The following is an 18,037-nucleotide window of genomic DNA, read 5'->3' as shown; positions in this document are numbered from 1 at the left end:
GTAAAAAAAATGGTGGTTAGGTTTCATTGCAGTTCCATTTCGCTGAGAGAGTTTGTTCAAAGGCGAGATCTCAATGTTTCCAAAAGTCAACACTGAATCCAGAATATTTCTACTTGATGTTATGGAGCAGCCAAAAAACATGGCATTTTAGGAATAACTGCCAAACAGTGTTTTTACTACTTTTGTAAAAAAAAAAAAGGGTATCTATATTTTTACCTATTTCTGTCCAGTATTGCTGCGAAGTCATACAGGAGAAAAATCTATGGGTTTGGTTGGCTTCTACCTTGGTTGGCTATTTGCTTGGATAACAGGTGTTTATAAAGAAACCTAGGTTTTAACTGCTTTTAAAGCTAATTAAGGGGACTTTTATTGATCAAAAAACAGGAGGTTAATAACTTGTGTCCTCCGTCTCCAGGCATGGATGAAAGGTTATGTGCGCCCACCAGCTAAAGGCCTCTGTCGCCCCGACCTGTGCATCCCACCAGTCCCTCTGTGAGCATGTATCGCAGGAACGGGCTTTCAGATGGCACCAGCATCCATTCAGTCACCTCCGAGGTAAGAACGCGTGTGCGTGTGCGTGTGCGTGCGTGCGTGCGTGTGTGCGTGCGTGTGTGTGTGTGTGTGTCTCAAAATAACTTTAAATGTCTGGAATACATTTTGACCTGATGATGGTGGTGATACACTAACATCATTAGAAAAGTATACTAACATTTAAGTTAATCCAGCTCTGGAACAAATTGTTAGGCCGATCCCATGCTAGAACTTTATTTATCAGGACAAAAAAAAAAAAAAAACTGTATTTTTTTTTTTCCCACCTGTGAACCACCTCCACGTAGTCTCATTCCAAAAGGACTTGCAGTGTCTTTTTGTTTGCCCAATGTTCTCTTTTTCCTTTTAATAATTGAATTATTCCTTCCCATTTGTTTGTTTCTTTGATTAAAATGCCAGAGCTGAGCCTTATTAACCTTGGAAGGATAAAAGTCACCTTTTTAGAAGCACACTGAATCAAGGCTTAACAGGCCAGTGGAAACATTAGAGGAATTCATGCCATATTATCATAATTTGAAATGGATATGCCAGGAACAAAGCATCTGCTTTTACTCGGTGGAGTCCTTCATAACCCAGTAAATACCATTATGCTATTTATTAAAATGTTTTCCTGTTGTGGTCGTATCCAGTCTCTTTGTCCTTGTCCCTTTCATTGTCCTCCCCTGTCTGTATATGACATTATAAACAGTGGAGTGCTCTTGTAAATATATAACATTTATTTTACATTCAGTGTTTGTCATCTAAACACATTGTGTGTATGCTTGAAGTCTAATAGATATTTTAAATGAATTCCAGTGAATCACTGGAATATTGTGAAACCATTGGCTGGAACCCCATGTCCAAAGCTTGAAATAAATAACCAGCCAAACACATTTTTTTGTCAGCTCTTTGCTCTTATTACTATTTAGCATGTCCTATCTTTGTCTTATAAGATCTTGTCAATCAATGTTATATTGTGCAGTAATGATAGTAACACTAACTGTATCCAGGAATGTTAATTCAACTGTTTCAACACTGTATTGTAAATTCAGTGGTATTCAGCTCTAAGTGCAAGAAGAAACACTATAAAAGACATATTCTTGAGTCCAGGGTCCATTTTATGAACCTAAAAATACAAGGTTACTGTCTACCGTTGACCTCTGTGCTGCCGACCCAGAGCTCCAGAGAGCTGTTGGTTGAGAGCGGGCGGTCGGGCAGGTGTCGGTTACATTCATCATGTAGCGCGGCGCAGCAGATGTAGCGGTCTGAAGTGAACTAGCAGCTTTCTCCGGCGCGTGTAGGAAAGTAATATATTTCTACCGGGCAGAGTAGCGGTTGGTCTCCATAATTTGCTCGCCAAAGAAAACAATTTTCTCGTATTTTGGGGTCTGGCGAAGGCTAATTTTGGACCTTGCAGGAATCTGTATTGTGTCACTCACATTCGGGAACACATGAAAGCATTGCTCCATAGTGTTCACAGTGACACAGAGTAAGGGCCTTTGGTTGTGTTCATGGGTGTTTGCACTAAGGAAACAGTGGAGATCAAAAATATAACTGTGATTCTACCAAAATCAGGCCAAACTGATGGTCAGGGAGACAATTTTATGTGACGGTTGTTCTATATAGAGGAGAGGCCTGAAGGTCACCTAAATCAGCAGGAACTTTTCTTTGTAAATCTATTACGTCCAAACCAAATTTTACGACAGGACCAGAGAGCTGGACAGGTGGACAGACTAACCAAACCTCCATCGTTGACTTTACCGTCACTGAGGCCTGGCAGTAGCAGGGTAAAAGACGTTTTGTCACTCCAACGCATCAAATGAATAAAGAGAATTTCGGATTTTTATTTAATTATTATCTAACATTGATTTCTTACTCACTACATTTTGTTAACTTTATTCAGACAGTACACAGTTTCATGACTAAACGCTGGCCTTGTGGTCCCTGACGGCTGGTTCTGTATGTACAGTCACTGTGATTGATGTGTGTGTGTGTGTGTGTGTGTGTGTGTGTGTGTGTGTGTGTGTGTGTGTGTGTGTGTGTGTGTGTGTGTGTGTGTGTGTGTGTGTGTGTGTGTGTGTGTGTGTGTGTGTGTGTGTGTGTGTGTGTGTGTGTGTGTGTGTGTGTGTCTCTCAGGCCAGCAGCAGCTCTGACTCTCTGGATGTACATTGCGTGGACTATGCCAAGAGCTACGATGCAGTGGTCTTTGATGTGCTGAAGGTGACGCCCGAGGAGTTTGCTGTAAGTAAACGTACAACACTGATCGGACTCCAGCATGCTATTAGACTTCTTACCCGGCAAAGTTTTAAATGTCAAAGAGAGGGAGGTAAATATTGTCTAGTTCACTCAAAAAGAGTTGAACTTTGTCAATAAAAAATGGTAGCAAGTGATTGCCAACATCAAAACTTGCAGTGTCGCAAAAAGAGAAATGAAAATTAGGAGTTTTTCCATCATCAGGTCTGAAACTAATAAACTGAAATGGTTTTGCCTGGCTGTTATTTGCCAGTAAACAGAGTAGAAGTAGAGGTTGTGGATCGCAACAACTTCAACTAAAAATCAAAGGCTATTGATTTATTAACACGTGACCTGATGCCTCCAGATGTCTGCAACCATTTGATGAAACAGCGTTTAGCAGCTGTGGACAACGGATACTGGAAGAATAACGTAAATGCTTCAGCATTCAACCAAGCTAGTCACACTACTTTAATTCTGCCTCCTCGGACATAGTCCACCATATTCATTTATCTTCCCTTCATAATTGATTATCAGCAGTTATTCCCAGCCGAGCATTCTCACATCTCCCATGCATTCTACAATTTATTCATCTCCTGCATAGTGAAAGATAATGAGGATTTCTTTCTTGTTATGTCAGAGCCAAATCACCCTGATGGATGCACCAGTCTTCAAAGCGATACATCCAGAGGTAAGAGAGACTCAAGTTGTCAAGTGGTTGGTCTCCTGAGCATTATTTCCACTGCTGACTGCCAACACCACATATTCATTGCTTATTGCTTACAGTCCGATTAGCAACTTAAAATGGACACTGGGGTTGAGAGTTGAGATTCCACGTGTACGACTGGATCAAGTAGTTTCACAAGTAAGCGGTTCACAAGCTAATTCTAGACCAATAAATAGCAAAAGTATCCTAGCCGATGGGTTCTGAGATTGCATGTAGGCCAAGGGCTACAAATGAAAACCAGAATGCTTCCCATATCAAAATCTTGTCTCTGTCCCTTATGCAGAATCTGTTTATCGATGATTGACCTACCTCAAACCATTTCTGAGTCATTTGTATGATCATTAGTAGGAAAATCCGAGTGTTTTAGCAGGGAACCCCTTCAGAGATCTACCCCTCTGCACAGAAGGATTACAGTCCTACTTCGGTTTCAAATACTTCTAATGCCTTCACAGCTGTAGCCACTCAGCTGAACTCAGACCGGCCTTAGCGGTTGAACTCTCCACTGGAAACCCTGCGTACCCTCTGTTAGTCAATGAAATTCCAGGCACTGCTCTGCCCTGAGGGATTTCCTTCCCACCACATGCTCTACACAGACTGCATGCAGGAAAGAGAACCAGGCGGATACATTAGGGACCCACAGTTAGAAATGAACTCAAGATCAAGACTTCTCAAGCACATGGTGAACAGTCCAGTTCTCTCATTCAACATGGTCTTTTTTTATTTCTAAGAATGGCCATGCCTGTCAGTGGTGAGCATACTCTTTAGTCCGTCCAGTGCAAGTTTTCTCATCACTGTAATTTAGATTGGCGTAGATGGAATTTCTGGTGGTTGATGGATGGCTGTCAATCCCTGCTGTTCTATTAAATCGTCTATCCCTAGTTTTTGATTCATAGACCAGGGTCAAGCAATGGGTCTGACGTTGAGACCATGTCCCCATCCATTCGAATGATTTGCTTTCCATAGTTAGACATGCTCGAGACATGGCTCTGTGGAAGGCAGTGTCCGCTGACCAGTCCACCTCTTTGGTTCTCATTGGAAATATCCCAGTGATTTTCTGAAATTTGAACAAAAATTCTTGACCCCACAGAGGATAACTCCTACTGACGTTGGTGATCCAATGGCTTTTCACTTGGCACCTCCTTGAGGTTGACATTTGTGGTTTAGAGTGAAACGTCTTAACTATTTGATGGATTGTCATTTAATTGTATAAGGACATTTGTGTCTCTTCATCTAGTGTCCTCATATCAAAGCTGACACTCCCATCAGCCTCAGCTGTACTTTGTGTGTTAAAGGTTTACAACTTTTTAAGACCCTAATGATAATGAATGAATGATAAAGGGCTATTTGAATATTACAGCCACCTCTTTCCCAATGTAAGTCTATGGGATGGTATTGGTAATTGTTATGGATTCCTTAAATCAGTATTTCTTAATGTGATTTTCTAATCGGCAGGAACTGGCCAGCTGTGGATGGAATGGGAAAGAGAAACACAGATTGTCCCCCAATGTGGTCGCATTCACACGCAGGTTCAACCAGGTACATCTTTTTCATGGCTTAATCTCTCTTAATCTCGCCAATATCATTATTCCCTACTTTATAGAAGAAGGTGGCGACCCTACAGTGAATTTCTTCCCTAATTTGAGCATAACCTATAGAAGCTCATTGTTGGATTCTATTACTGTTGGTTATAATCCATAGACTGTATATAAGAAGTGGACGTTGTCATCTTGACGTCACCCATCTCGCCATTTTGAATTCTCAAGTTTGGCGTTTTAGCCGTCGCCATCTTGTTTTGTGTCTGGAGCCACAAGTGACATGACTTGAGGATATTAGTCAAACTTCACACAGCTACCTCTTGAGACCCTAAAGGCTTTATGCTACTTTTTTCACAAACGCAGTTATGCTCCCTAACCAGGTGTTAGGGAGCATAACTGTTACTGACGTTACTGAAACAGTACCCCTTTAATGATGCGTTTATAAAGATGAAACATATGCAAATAGTATTTCCTTGTAGAAGATGGTATTTTACTGGCAATTAACAGACACAGTTGCATAATGTCCGTCCACCGGGGTAACGTTGATAGAAACAAGCGTGACCAAGGTCTAAGGAGTAAAATATATTTTGCTCCTTAGACCTTGCTGCTTCGCTTTTGAAGACTTCCACAGCATTATTTGAGTGCAGCTCTGAATGGATGGAGTTACAGTTAAACCCCGGACGTGCTTTTCTTATTCCTCCGCTCGCAACAGCGGTGGCCGGAGGCATTATGTCTTGAGATTGTCAGACTGTCCGTCCGGTCCATTCTCGTGAATGCAATATCTCAGGAACCCCAGGAGGGAATTTCTACAAACTTCCCACAAACATCCAACCCATTTATTTGACGCGATATGTCGGGAACATCTTTAGCAATTTTCATCAAATTTGGCTCGAACATCCACTTGGACTCCAGAATTTGGTGGTCGTAGGTCACTTTGACCTCACAAAACACATTTTTGGGCCATATCTCAAGAATTTATATGCCAATTATGATGATTTCACACAAATGTTATGATGTCATTTTGGACAGACATGGATGTAAACTCTGCTGGTTGGCGAAATGATACAACCGGGAGATTGTAATTCTAGTTTTAATGTGTTTGTGTTTTGTTTCAGGTGAGCTTTTGGCTGGTTAGAGAAATCTTAACTGCCCACACGCTGAAAATCCGAGCAGCAATACTGAGCCATTTTGTCAAAATAGCAAAGGTGAGTTGAAACATATTTCATTAAAATATATATTATATATTATTAAGTTATTTTTGCAAATAACTTCAAAACCAGAGGAGAGAAAAAATGTTGTCTATTATTGTTACAGTAGGAATTGCTCAATGTGATGTTTTGTGAGCTTTTCAGTGTAATGGGAACATCCATCATCAGACATGGATAAGTTGGTAGAAATGGAAGCCAACAGCTGTTTAAGTGTTTCAGTGTAGCTTTGTGAAAAAGTGAAAGCAATTTAGAAAACAAAAATCAATTCCAGTCTGAAGCTGCAACATGAACGAGCTGCCCAGGTACTTTATTACACTATATATGGAGTGATGGGGAAAGCAGACACTGATTGCAGAAACAAAATGACCAAATTCTCCTCTTGTGGTCTGAGCAGGGAAAAATAGCAGAGGGAGTTTTTCCCCAAGGTCATAGTGTAGGATGGAAAGGAAACGTGGAGCCATGACATAATGTTCTTGGCAACTTAGATATTGACGACCGAGGCAAAACTACTGAAAAACGCTTTGCACCTGGCTGACCGTTTACAAACCGACAATGTATATATCAATGCTTTCCGTTCCCAGGACACCTAATCGTAGAAAATGAAGTTGGGTGATTAGGTTGATTGGGCCACATCAGCTGTGAACAACCGTGTCTCCATTCAATTTTATGCAAGGTTTTGAAATGTCCCAGAAGAAAGTTTGTGAACTGTAAACTAAATAAATCACCTTTTAACCATCTAACAGCGACAGCAGATACAGCATCTTCTTTTTTCGGTTGTTTAAACGTATACAACTCAAATAGAATTTAAAAAGATTAAAAAATATATATATATGTATGTATATATATGTATATATATGTATGTATGTATGTATATATATATGTATGTATGTATGTATATATATGTATATGTATGTATGTATATGTATGTATGTATATATATGTATGTATGTATATATGTATATGTATGTATATATATGTATATATATATATGTATGTATGTATGTATGTATGTATATATGTATATGTATGTATGTATATATGTATATATATATATATATATGTATGTATATATATGTATATATATGTATGTATATATATATGTATGTATGTATATATATATATATATGTATATATATATATATATATATATATATGTATATGTATATATATGTGTATATATATATATATATGTATATATATATATATATATATATATATATATATATGTATATCAACAGGCCATGCATGTATTTGTGAAACCTTTGGTAATGCTGTGCTTTGTGTGTTGTTCATAAAATATCTGTGTTTGTTCCCAGAAACTCCTGGAGTTGAACAACCTTCATTCTCTGGTGTCAGTGGTGTCTGCTCTGCAGAGCGCTCCCATCTTCAGACTCAGCAAAACCTGGGCGGTAAGACATCATGGCAAATCATTATAATGACTACATTTGGAATTTCTACCGTGAAAAAAAGAGATGCTAACGCAGGTTCACATCCAAGGGTCCAGTTCTTGAATCGAACCTATGCAAGGATGATATATTGTTTAAATTTTCCAACTGGTTCGGTTTGCATTCACAAAGGCAAAACTCACGGTCAGGAAACTGTAAATAAAACTCATTTGGTTCTGTTATTGGTAATTACATTTTTTTATCTTATATTCTGTTTTTAGGGTGTCTTTGAAAGTGTCTAGGGACTACAGATGAAAAATAGCCTCTTGGCTAACTCTGGCGCATTTACAGAAATGTTTTATTAATGTGCACTGTGCCTACCAAATAAATTCAATTCAGTTTATTTTATTTTGTATAGCCCAAAAATCACAAATTACAAATTTGCCTCAGAGGGCTTTACAATCTGTACACATGCAACATCCTCTGTCCCGGAATCCTCACATCAGCACAGGAGAACTCCCCTAAAATAAACCAATAAGAAATAAGAAATTGGTCATACAGTTAGCTCCTCCTAAGACTCAACAGTTGCCTCGATGTGTGTTGTGTGCTCTTCATACGCTGACTGAAAAAATAGTGTTTTTTTTAGTATTTAACCGCTACATCCACCATGCTATCATGCTACATTGGTTACAAAAAATGAGCTGAACAGCAGGCTAGTTGCTAGTGGCAGCACTGGGTCTATCCATCTCTATTTGCTGCTAGTTGACTACGGAGCTGCCAGCTACTCGCCTACTGCAGAACTAGTTTATGAGCGGGAGTGAGGAAGTGGGGTTGTGGGGTGCGCTAGCGTTCTTCTTATTGTCTATGTGCTTGAAAAAAAGAGTGGCCTTTGGGTCAGATTTTCTTGCATTATGTGCAGTGGTTCTTCAGGCCAAGAATTTTGAACGTTGGAGGGAGGACATGAGTTGGGTTTATCATAACACTCTGCTTTACTGATCAGAAAACTGGGCAGGAAGTTTTAGGCAGATCAGATCTCAGTTCCTTGTGGAGAATAGAGAGGACATGTGGAGGCTTGGCAGTCTGCTCAAAGTGATTTTATGTTTCACTCAAGTTTGGCTGGACGGTAGCTGTTTTTCTCCTAACAGGGTGTTTGAACTATTATTTCCACATCACAGACAGCTGTTTGTGAGCTGTGAGCACTTATAAACCATTCCCCCTCCAGTCCATTAAAGTGCAAAGTGTTTAGTCCTGGTTTTAATTGTTGAACATGAATCAGGATTGGACAGTGCTGGATAGAAGGCCATAAAAAGTGGACAAATCAGCGGCAAGACATGTGGAGAAAGACTACAGGAAGGCTGTCTTCTGTTGATTTGATTTTTGAAAGCAGTACAGAGAGACTTTTACTGCGTCAGCAAAGAGCGAGAGCGCTTTAATAATAACTCCTATTGCAGATTAACCGTATAAATTGCTGGTTCATTCTCGGTCAATCTATTAAACAACCAGAAAAACAACAACAACCTGTCAAAAATACACACACCATTCCTGATTATACAGTACAGTGAAAGTAAATGATCTTTGAAATAAGGCATTCACTTATAAATCTTTTGGCCTTTAGGCATGTTATTTAATGTGTGCACGTCCCGATTGGCCTCCTACACTTATGCGCATTTTTTAGCGGGTGAAGGCGTAATTGTGATTGGAGGGAGCATTCCAGTAGAGGGCGGGGACTGTGTGAGTTGGAACATAAACAACTTTTTATTTCTCGACATAGGTCTGATTCACCCGCCAAGCCCCCCTTCTCAGTTTACTTTTGTACAGTTAATGGAAACCAATACCCCTCACGCCTGAGCTAAAGTATTGGATCACATATTGGCAAGAAAGAAAAAACAGAATTTGCCAAGTAAGTTTGAATCGATCAGGATGATGCACTGCAGAGGTCTTCTAACTCACTGTACATGAACGCTGCCTAATTAGCTGGCTGCTGCAGTCTACAGCAGGAAGGGAAAGAACTACGAACTACATACGCTGAACTTAGGGGTCTGGTACACAGATGTGCTTTAATTTGTTTGGGTTAAGATTTCATGATGTGATGTTTGTGTGTTTGCTGCTCAGATTGAGTAGGACCAATCAAATGTGTGTGTGTGTGTGTGATCGTTCTTCTCTGTTGTAGCTGATCAGTCGGAAAGACAAGGCCATGTTTGAGAAGCTCAACTATCTCACGTCCAAGGAGGAGAACTACACCCGCATGAGAGAATACATCCGCTCCCTGAAGATGGTGCCCTGTATCCCTTACCTCGGTAAGTCCTCCATCTGTGATGCAATATTATTTCATCACACCCTGCTTTAAATCCTATAAAGGCAGATGTTTCCAACCACCTCAACATCTAACACAACAAGTCTAAATTCCAGTTGGTAGTTTTAAGCCCTGCATACATAGATTGTTTTTCTACTTGAGATGGAATTTCGGTCCGCACAAAACCAAACCATGCCCAAATACAGGTAGAATATGATCTTATGTTTCTACAACACGTTCCAGTGCTCCTTCTACGGAGCAGCATCACTGAAAAATTCTTGAGATTTTACTCTAAAGTGGTGTAGAACTTCAGTATACTCGTTTAGCTGCACGGTCCATGATATGAGTCCAGGTGTTGTTGAACACTTGAACCTGTTGTCCAAATGTAGTGAGTCTGTTGACCATGAAGCAGGTGTTAATATCACATGTATGATAACACATAACTCACTGACCACAAGGGATTCATATAATTCCAGAAAATTAGGCATTTTCTGTCTGCAGAGCAGAAGCACACTATCCTGGGAATTCTGGGAATTTTTTCAATGCATATTTCAAGCAACACTAAATGCAATGAGTAAAAATGTGGATAAACCTATGGGTTTCCAACTTGACTGCTTTATTGTATTATTTGGATAGGATTGATAATCATTAAATTACATTACAATGAACATAACATGAACATTGCATACAGCTTGAACTTCACAATAGCTGTAAGGAGATGTGTGTAATGATAAACGCCTCATTAAAGTGATATTTTAATGATATTTTTCATGGCGCTCGTCATGTGCAAAATGCAAATCAACTTGCTTATTTTAAAAACAAGCCCCACTCCTGAGTGAGGCCTGAGTTTCGCAACCCTACTGACTCCTTGAATTGCACCCTTGAGGTAAAGGAATTGTGTATTTCTGTGGTGATATGTTTAATTTGTAGCTTATCTCCGCCGTTTTGCATTTGTTTATTACATTTTCAAACACCATATCCACTCCAGTAACTTTCACCAGCAGAGAAAAGTGACATTTGCTGTGATGGTTATGCCGTTATCATCCCAGCCCTGGTCTTGACCTTTGACAACCATAGTCAGACATGACATGGCTTGTAGGAAGTGATTGTTTTTTGGCACAATACGAATAATTCAATTCAGTTTATTTTGTATAGCCCAGAATCACAAATTACAAATTTGCCTCAGAGGGCTTTACAATCTGTGCACATGCGACATCCTCTGTCCTTCCCTCACATCGGCACAGGAAAAACTCCCCTAAAAAACCCCTTTAACGGGGAGAAAAAAGCAAGAAACCTATGGGAGAACGACAGAGGAGGGATCCTTCTCCCAGGATGGACAGAATGCAATAGATGTCATGTGTACAGAATGAGCAGCATAACAGTTCTTAGATACAACACATTCAATGTATATGACATAAATGATTCATATAATAAGACTACTTATAATAACAGCAGCAATTATTACAGTAGAATTATAGCCATGAAAATAGGGATAGTAATGTGACTAATAATAATAATCGAAGTAGCAGTGGGTGTCAGTCGGCTCACAGCAGGAGGCACGACTACGGTCCAGGTACCACAACGATTCATGGAAACCTGCAGAACGAGAAAGGAAAAGGGCTTCAGGGTGGAAGTAAAGCTAAAATGCTTAATGGTACAGGTAATAGTAATAGTAATGTGACTAGTAATAATAATAATGGTGGTAGCAGTCGGTGTCAGCAGGGCCGTAGCAGGATGCACATCCACGGTCCAGGTACAGCCACGATTTATAGAAGCCTGCGAAGCGAGAAAGCACAAAGACTCCAGGGTAGAAGCAAGTCAATAAGCGTAATAGTACAGGCAATAATAATAGTAATGTGACTAATAATGATAGTGGTAGTAGTAGTGGGTGTCAGCAGGGCCTCAGTAGGTGGCACGATGACAGTCCAAATATAACCCCGATTCCTGGGAACCTGCGAGGCGAGAAAGCACAAGAACTCCGGGGAAGAAGCAAAATCAGTAATGTGCATAAATAGGAGATTAATACATAAAGAAGGAGGGAGAGAAGAGGAGAGAGGAGCTCAGCGTATCCTAGGTAGTCCCCCGGCTGTCTAGGCATATAGCAGCATATCTAGGGGCTGGACCAAGGCGAACCTGAACCAGCCCTAACTATAAGCGCTATCAAAAAGGAAGGTCTTAAGCCTGCTCTTGAAAGTGGTGAGTGTGTCTGCCCCCGGACTGAAACTGGAACCTGGTTCCACAGAAGAGGAGCCTGATAACTGAAGGCTCTGGCTCCCATCCTACTTTTATATACTCTAGGAACCACAAGTAACCCTGCATTGATTGAGCGCAGCTCTCTAGTTGGGTAATATGGAACTATAAGTTCCTTAAGATAAGACGGTGTCTGACCAGTTAGAGCTTTGTAGGTAAGTAAAAGAATTTTAAATTCTATTCTTGATTTAACAGGGAGCCAGTGCAGAGAAGCTAATACTGGAGTAATATGATCTCTTTTCTTAGTTTTTGTTAGAACACGTGCTGCAGCATTCTGGATCAACTGTAAAGATCTAAGAGACCTATTAGAGCAGCCTGATAATAAGGAGTTACAGTAATCTAGTCTAGAGGTAACAAATGCATGAACTAGTTTTTCTGCATCACTTTGAGACAGGATTTGCCTGATTTTCGCAATGTTACGTAAATGAAAAAAGGCTGTCCTTGAGATCTGTTTTATATAAGAGTTAAAAGACAGATCCTGGTCAAAGATAACTCCAAGGTTCTTAACGGTAGTGCTGGATGCTAGAGCAATGCCATCTAGAGAAACTATATCGTTAGATAATTGAATTCGAAGGTGATCTGGACCTAGTAGGATAACTTCTGTTTTTTCAGAGTTTAACATTAAAAAGTTACAGGTCATCCAGGTTTTTATGTCCGTAAGACATGCTTGAAGTCTAGAGAACTGGTTAGTTTCGTCTGGCTTAATTGATAGATACAACTGGGTATCATCTGCATAACAATGAAAGTTTACTGAGTGTTTTCTGATAATATTCCCCAAGGGAAGCATATATAAAGTAAATAAAATAGGTCCAAGAACAGACCCCTGTGGAACTCCGTGACTAACCCTGGTTTTCATCGAGCTTTCATTGTTTACATATACAAACTGAGATCGGTCTGATGAAATACGACTTAAACCAGCTAAGTGCGGTTCCTTTAATGCCTATTAGATGCTCCAATCTCTGTAATAGGATTTGGTGATCAATGGTATCAAATGCAGCACTAAGGTCTAGCAATACAAGTACAGAGACAAGTCCTTTGTCTGAAGCTATTAGAAGGTCATTGGTAATTTTCACCAGTGCCGTCTCTGTGCTATGATTCACTCTAAATCCTGACTGAAAATCCTCAAATAAACTATTGTTATGCATAAAGTCACAGAGCTGATTTGCTACTGCTTTCTCAAGGATCTTAGAGAGGAACGGAAGGTTAGATATAGGTCTATAGTTAGCCAACACCTCTGGATCTAGAGTAGGTTTCTTAAGAAGAGGTTTAATTACAGCTAGTTTGAAGGCCTGTGGTACATGGCCCGTCAGTAAAGACAGATTGATAATTTCTAATAAGGAGTTGCTAATTAAAGGTAAAACTTCCTTAAGCAGCCTAGTCGGAATCGGGTCTAAGAGACAGGTGGAAGGTTTAGACTTAGAAATAGTTAAAGTCAATTGTTGAAGGTCGATGGGAGAAAAGCCATCTAAATATATTTCAGGTTCTACAGCTGTGGATCGATCGGTACTGGTTGAGGGCAGTAGATTATAAATTTTTTCTCTAATAATTAGAATCTTATCATTAAAGAAGTTCATGAAGTCACTACTACTGAGGTTTATAGGAATACACGGCTCAACAGAGCTGTGACTCTGTCAGCCTGGCTACAGTGCTGAAGAGAACCCTAGGGTTGTTCTTATTTTTCTCTATTAATGCTGAATAATAGGCTGCTCTAGCATTACGGAGTGCCTTCTTATATATTTTAAGACTGTCTCGCCAGACTAACCGCGCTTCATCCACATTGGGGGAACGCCATATCCTTTCAAGTTTTCGCGATATTTGCTTTAAATCGCGGGTTTGAGGATTATACCATGGAGCAAACCTCCTTTCTTTTATTAGCTTCTTTTTTAGAGGAGCTATAGAGTCTAGTGTCATTCGCAGTGAGCATGCAGCACTATCAACAAGATGGTCAATCTGAGACGGACTAAAGCTAGCGTAGGAGTCCTCTGTTATATTGAGCAATGGTACTGAATAAAACCCTGAAGAAATCGCTTCTTTAAATTTAGCTACAGCATTATCAGATAGACATCTAGTGTAGAAACTTTTGCCTAATGGCGTACACTCTGGTAGAACAAATTCAAAGGTTATTAGAAAATGGTAATAAATCCCCTTCTTTGAAATCTTCTCCGCAATCTTGATATTTGAGTGGGATTCAGCTCTGCTTTGTTAGGGAGGGAAGACGGATGCACGCTCTACTGAGTGCACTTCACTAGTATTTGGAATGGAGTACACTGGTGTCAGGTAGTGTTATTGATAATCAAATCATATTCTTAACTAATGCCCAGTGATGAATAAATGCAGGATGCATCATGAAAACATGTTGCTCACCATTAACAAATAATAAAGACAGTATGACTGAATATACACTAAATAGTGACAATTAAATTATGTTAATTCACACTTACTTCATACAATGAATCGCCACCTTATCGTGGTGGAGGGGTTTGTGTGCCATAGTGATCCTGAGAGCTGTGTTGTCGGGGGCAATAGCTCCTGGTAGGGTCTCCCAAGGCAAAGTGGTCTCGGGGGAGGGGTCAGACTAAGAGCGATTCACCAAACCTCAATGAATCGGACGATACAAGGTTGTGGCACCTCGCCCGGAATAGGGAAACCGGGGCACCCTCCTGGAGCCAGACCTGGTAGGGGAGCTCGCCGGCGAGCGTCTGGTGGCCGGGCCTTGGCACATGGGGCCCGGCCGGGCCCAGCCCGAAAAAGCTACATCGTGCCGCCACCCTGTGGGCCCACCACCCGCAGGGATAGGCATTGGGGTCGGGTGCAATGTGAGCTGGGCGGCAGGCTGGGGCGGAAACCTGGGCGTGCTGACCCCCGGCATCACAGACTAGCTCTAGGGACGTGGAATGTTACCTCTCTGGCGGGGAAGGAACCGGAGCTGGTGCGGGAGGTGGAACGCTACCAGCTAGATATAGTTGGGCTCACCTCCACGCATAGCACCGGTTCTGGAACCAAACTCCTGGAGAGGGGCTGGACTTTTTCCTTTTCCGGAGTTGCCCAGGGTGAGAGGCGCCGGGCGGGTGTGGGGATACTCACAAGCCCCCGGCTGAGCGCCGCTGTTCTGGAGTTCTCCCCGGAGAACGAGAGGGTCGCCTCTCTGCGACTGGGAATCGCAGGAGGAAAGTCTCTGACTGTTGTTTGTGCCTATGCACCAAACGGCAGTTCGGAGTACGCGGCCTTCTTGGAGTCCTTGGGTGGTGTTCTGGAAAGGGCGCCGACTGGGGACTCCATAGTTCTTCTGGGAGACTTCAACGCTCACGTGGGTAACGATGGAGAAACCTGGAGGGGTGTGATTGGGAGGAACGGCCTGCCCGATCTGAACCCGAGTGGTGCTTTGTTGTTGGACTTCTGTGCTAGTCATGGACTGTCCATAACAAACACCATGTTTGAGCATAGGGAGGTTCATAAGTGTACTTGGTACCAGAACACCCTAGGCCAAAGGTCTATGATCGACTTTGTAGTTGTGTCATCAGACCTGCGGCCGTATGTCTTGGACACTCGGGTGAAGAGAGGAGCAGAGCTGTCAACTGATCACCACCTGGTGGTGAGTTGGATCAGGTGGCGGGGAGGCTGCCGGACAGACCCGGTAAACCCAAACGTGTAGTGAGGGTGAACTGGGAACGTCTGGCTGAGGATCCTGTCCGCAAGGTCTTCAACTCCCACCTCCGGAACAATTTCTCGTGCATCCCGGGGGAGGCTGGGGACATGGAATCCGAGTGGGCCATGTTCAAATCCTCCATTGTGGAAGCTGCTGCTAGGAGTTGTGGTCGGAAGGCGATCGGTGCCTGTCGTGGCGGCAATCCAAGAACCCGCTGGTGGACACCAGCGGTGAAGGAGGCCGTCAAGCTGAAGAAGGAGGCCTTTCGGGCTTGGTTGGCCGAGGGGTCTCCTGAATCAGCAGGCAGGTACCGGTTGGCCAGAAGGGCTGCAGCTGCGGCGGTTGCTGAGGCAAAAACCCGGGTGTGGGAGGAGTTCGGCGAGGCCATGGAGAAGGACTTTCGAATGGCCTCAAGGAAGTTCTGGCAAACCGTGAGACGACTCAGAAAGGGGAAACAGGGCTTTTCTCAGGCTGTTCTCAGCAGGGGGGGAGAACTGCAGACCCGGACTGGGGATATTGTCGAGCGGTGGAAAGAACACTTTGAGGAACTCCTGAACCCGACCAACACGTCCTCTGTGGAAGAGGCAGAGTCTGAAGACTCAGGGAAGTCTCGTCCATATGCCTGGCGGAGGTCGTTGAGGTAGTTAAAAAGCTCTTCAGCGGCAAAGCGCCAGGAGTGGATGAGATTCGACCGGAGATGCTAAAGGCTCTGGACATTGTTGGGCTGTCTTGGTTGACACGTCTCTTCACTGTCGCGTGGAAGTCGGGTACAGTGCCTGTGGAGTGGCAGACCGGGGTGGTGGTTCCCATTTTCAAAAGGGGGACCGGAGAGTGTGCTCCAATTATAGGGGTATCACACTGCTCAGCCTCCCCGGGAAAGTTTACTCCAGGGTGCTGGAAAGGAGGCTCCGTCCGATTGTCGAACCTCAGATTCAGGAGGAGCAATGCGGATTCCGTCCTGGACGTGGAACAGCGGACCAACTCTTTACCCTTGCAGGTCTGTTGGAGGGTGCATGGGAGTTTGCTCATCCAGTCTACATGTGTTTTGTGGACTTGGAGAAGGCCTTCGACCGTGTCCCTCGGGGAGTCCTGTGGGGGTACTGCGGGAATATGGGGTACCTGGTTCGTTACTACGAGCCATTCGGTCCTTGTATGACCAAAGTGAGAGCTGTGTCCGGATACTCGGCACAAAGTCGAGCTTGTTCCCAGTGCGTGTTGGCCTCCGCCAGGGCTGCCCATTGTCACCAATCCTGTTTGTGATTTTCATGGACAGGATTTCAAGGCGCAGCCGGGGGAGGAGAGTTTCCGGTTTGGGGACCTCAGAATCACATCCCTGCTTTTTGCAGATGATGTGGTTCTGTTGGCTTCTTCAGAACGTGACCTTCAGCACGCACTGGGGCGGTTCACAGCAGAGTGTGAAGCGGTCGGGATGAGAGTCAGTACCTCCAAGTCTGAGGCCATGGTTCTCTTCCGGAAAACGGTGGATTGCACCCTCTGGGTTGGGAGTGAGTCACTGCCCCAAGCGAGGGAGTTCAAGTATCTCGGGATCTTATTCACGAGTGAGGGTAAAATGGAGCGGGAGATGGACAGGCGGTTCGGTGCAGCGTCAGCAGTGATGCGGGCGTTGTACCGGACCGTTTTGGTGAAGAAGGAGCTGAGCCGAAAGGCAAAGCTCTCGATTTACCAGTCCATCTACGTTCCAACCCTCACCTATGGTCATGAGCTTTGGGTAGTGACCGAAAGAATGAGATCGCGAATACAAGCGGCCGAAATGAGCTTCCTTCGTAGGGTGGCTGGGCTCAGCCTTAGAGATAGGGTGAGGAGCTCAGACATCCGGAGGGAGCTCGGAGTAGAGCCGCTGCTCCTTCGCGTCGAAAGGGGCCAGCTGAGGTGGCTCGGGCATCTGATCAGGATGCCTCCTGGACGCCTCCCTTTAGAGGTTTTCCAGGCACGTCCAACTGGTAAGAGGCCCCGGGGTAGACCCAGAACACGCTAGAGAGATTATATATCTCGTCTGGCCTGGGAACGCCTCGGGGTTCCCCAGGAGGAGCTGGAAAGTGTTGCTGGGGAGAAGGACGTCTGGAGGACCCTCCTTACCTTGCTGCCCCCGCGACCCGGCCCCGGATAAGCGGAAGGAGATGGATGGATGGATGGATATACTTCATACAATAATTTATATGCCACCAAATTTAGTGGATCCATGCATCTGACCAGCTTCTCAGAACCTTATTCA

General features: G+C 43.1%; 1 protein-coding gene across 1 annotated transcript in view; it reads left to right on the top strand.

Moving 5' to 3' along the window:
• LOC129102102 (ras-specific guanine nucleotide-releasing factor RalGPS1-like) overlaps positions 1–18,037 on the top strand; it is an 85,744-nt gene that overhangs the window by 10,230 nt on the left and 57,477 nt on the right. The window contains exons 2-8 of the mRNA XM_054612069.1: positions 416–555; positions 2,665–2,769; positions 3,401–3,451; positions 4,940–5,023; positions 6,138–6,227; positions 7,547–7,639; positions 9,786–9,912. Coding sequence (XP_054468044.1) covers positions 499–555; positions 2,665–2,769; positions 3,401–3,451; positions 4,940–5,023; positions 6,138–6,227; positions 7,547–7,639; positions 9,786–9,912 — 607 coding nt within the window. The 5' untranslated portion in view covers positions 416–498. The remainder of the gene's footprint in view (positions 1–415; positions 556–2,664; positions 2,770–3,400; positions 3,452–4,939; positions 5,024–6,137; positions 6,228–7,546; positions 7,640–9,785; positions 9,913–18,037) is intronic.

The sequence above is a fragment of the Anoplopoma fimbria genome, chromosome 14 (assembly GCF_027596085.1).
Source record: "Anoplopoma fimbria isolate UVic2021 breed Golden Eagle Sablefish chromosome 14, Afim_UVic_2022, whole genome shotgun sequence".
NCBI classification, from domain to species: Eukaryota; Metazoa; Chordata; class Actinopteri; order Perciformes; family Anoplopomatidae; genus Anoplopoma; species Anoplopoma fimbria.
The sequence above is the reverse complement of the archived record's forward strand: the minus strand, read 5'-3'. Positions and strand labels throughout refer to the sequence as shown.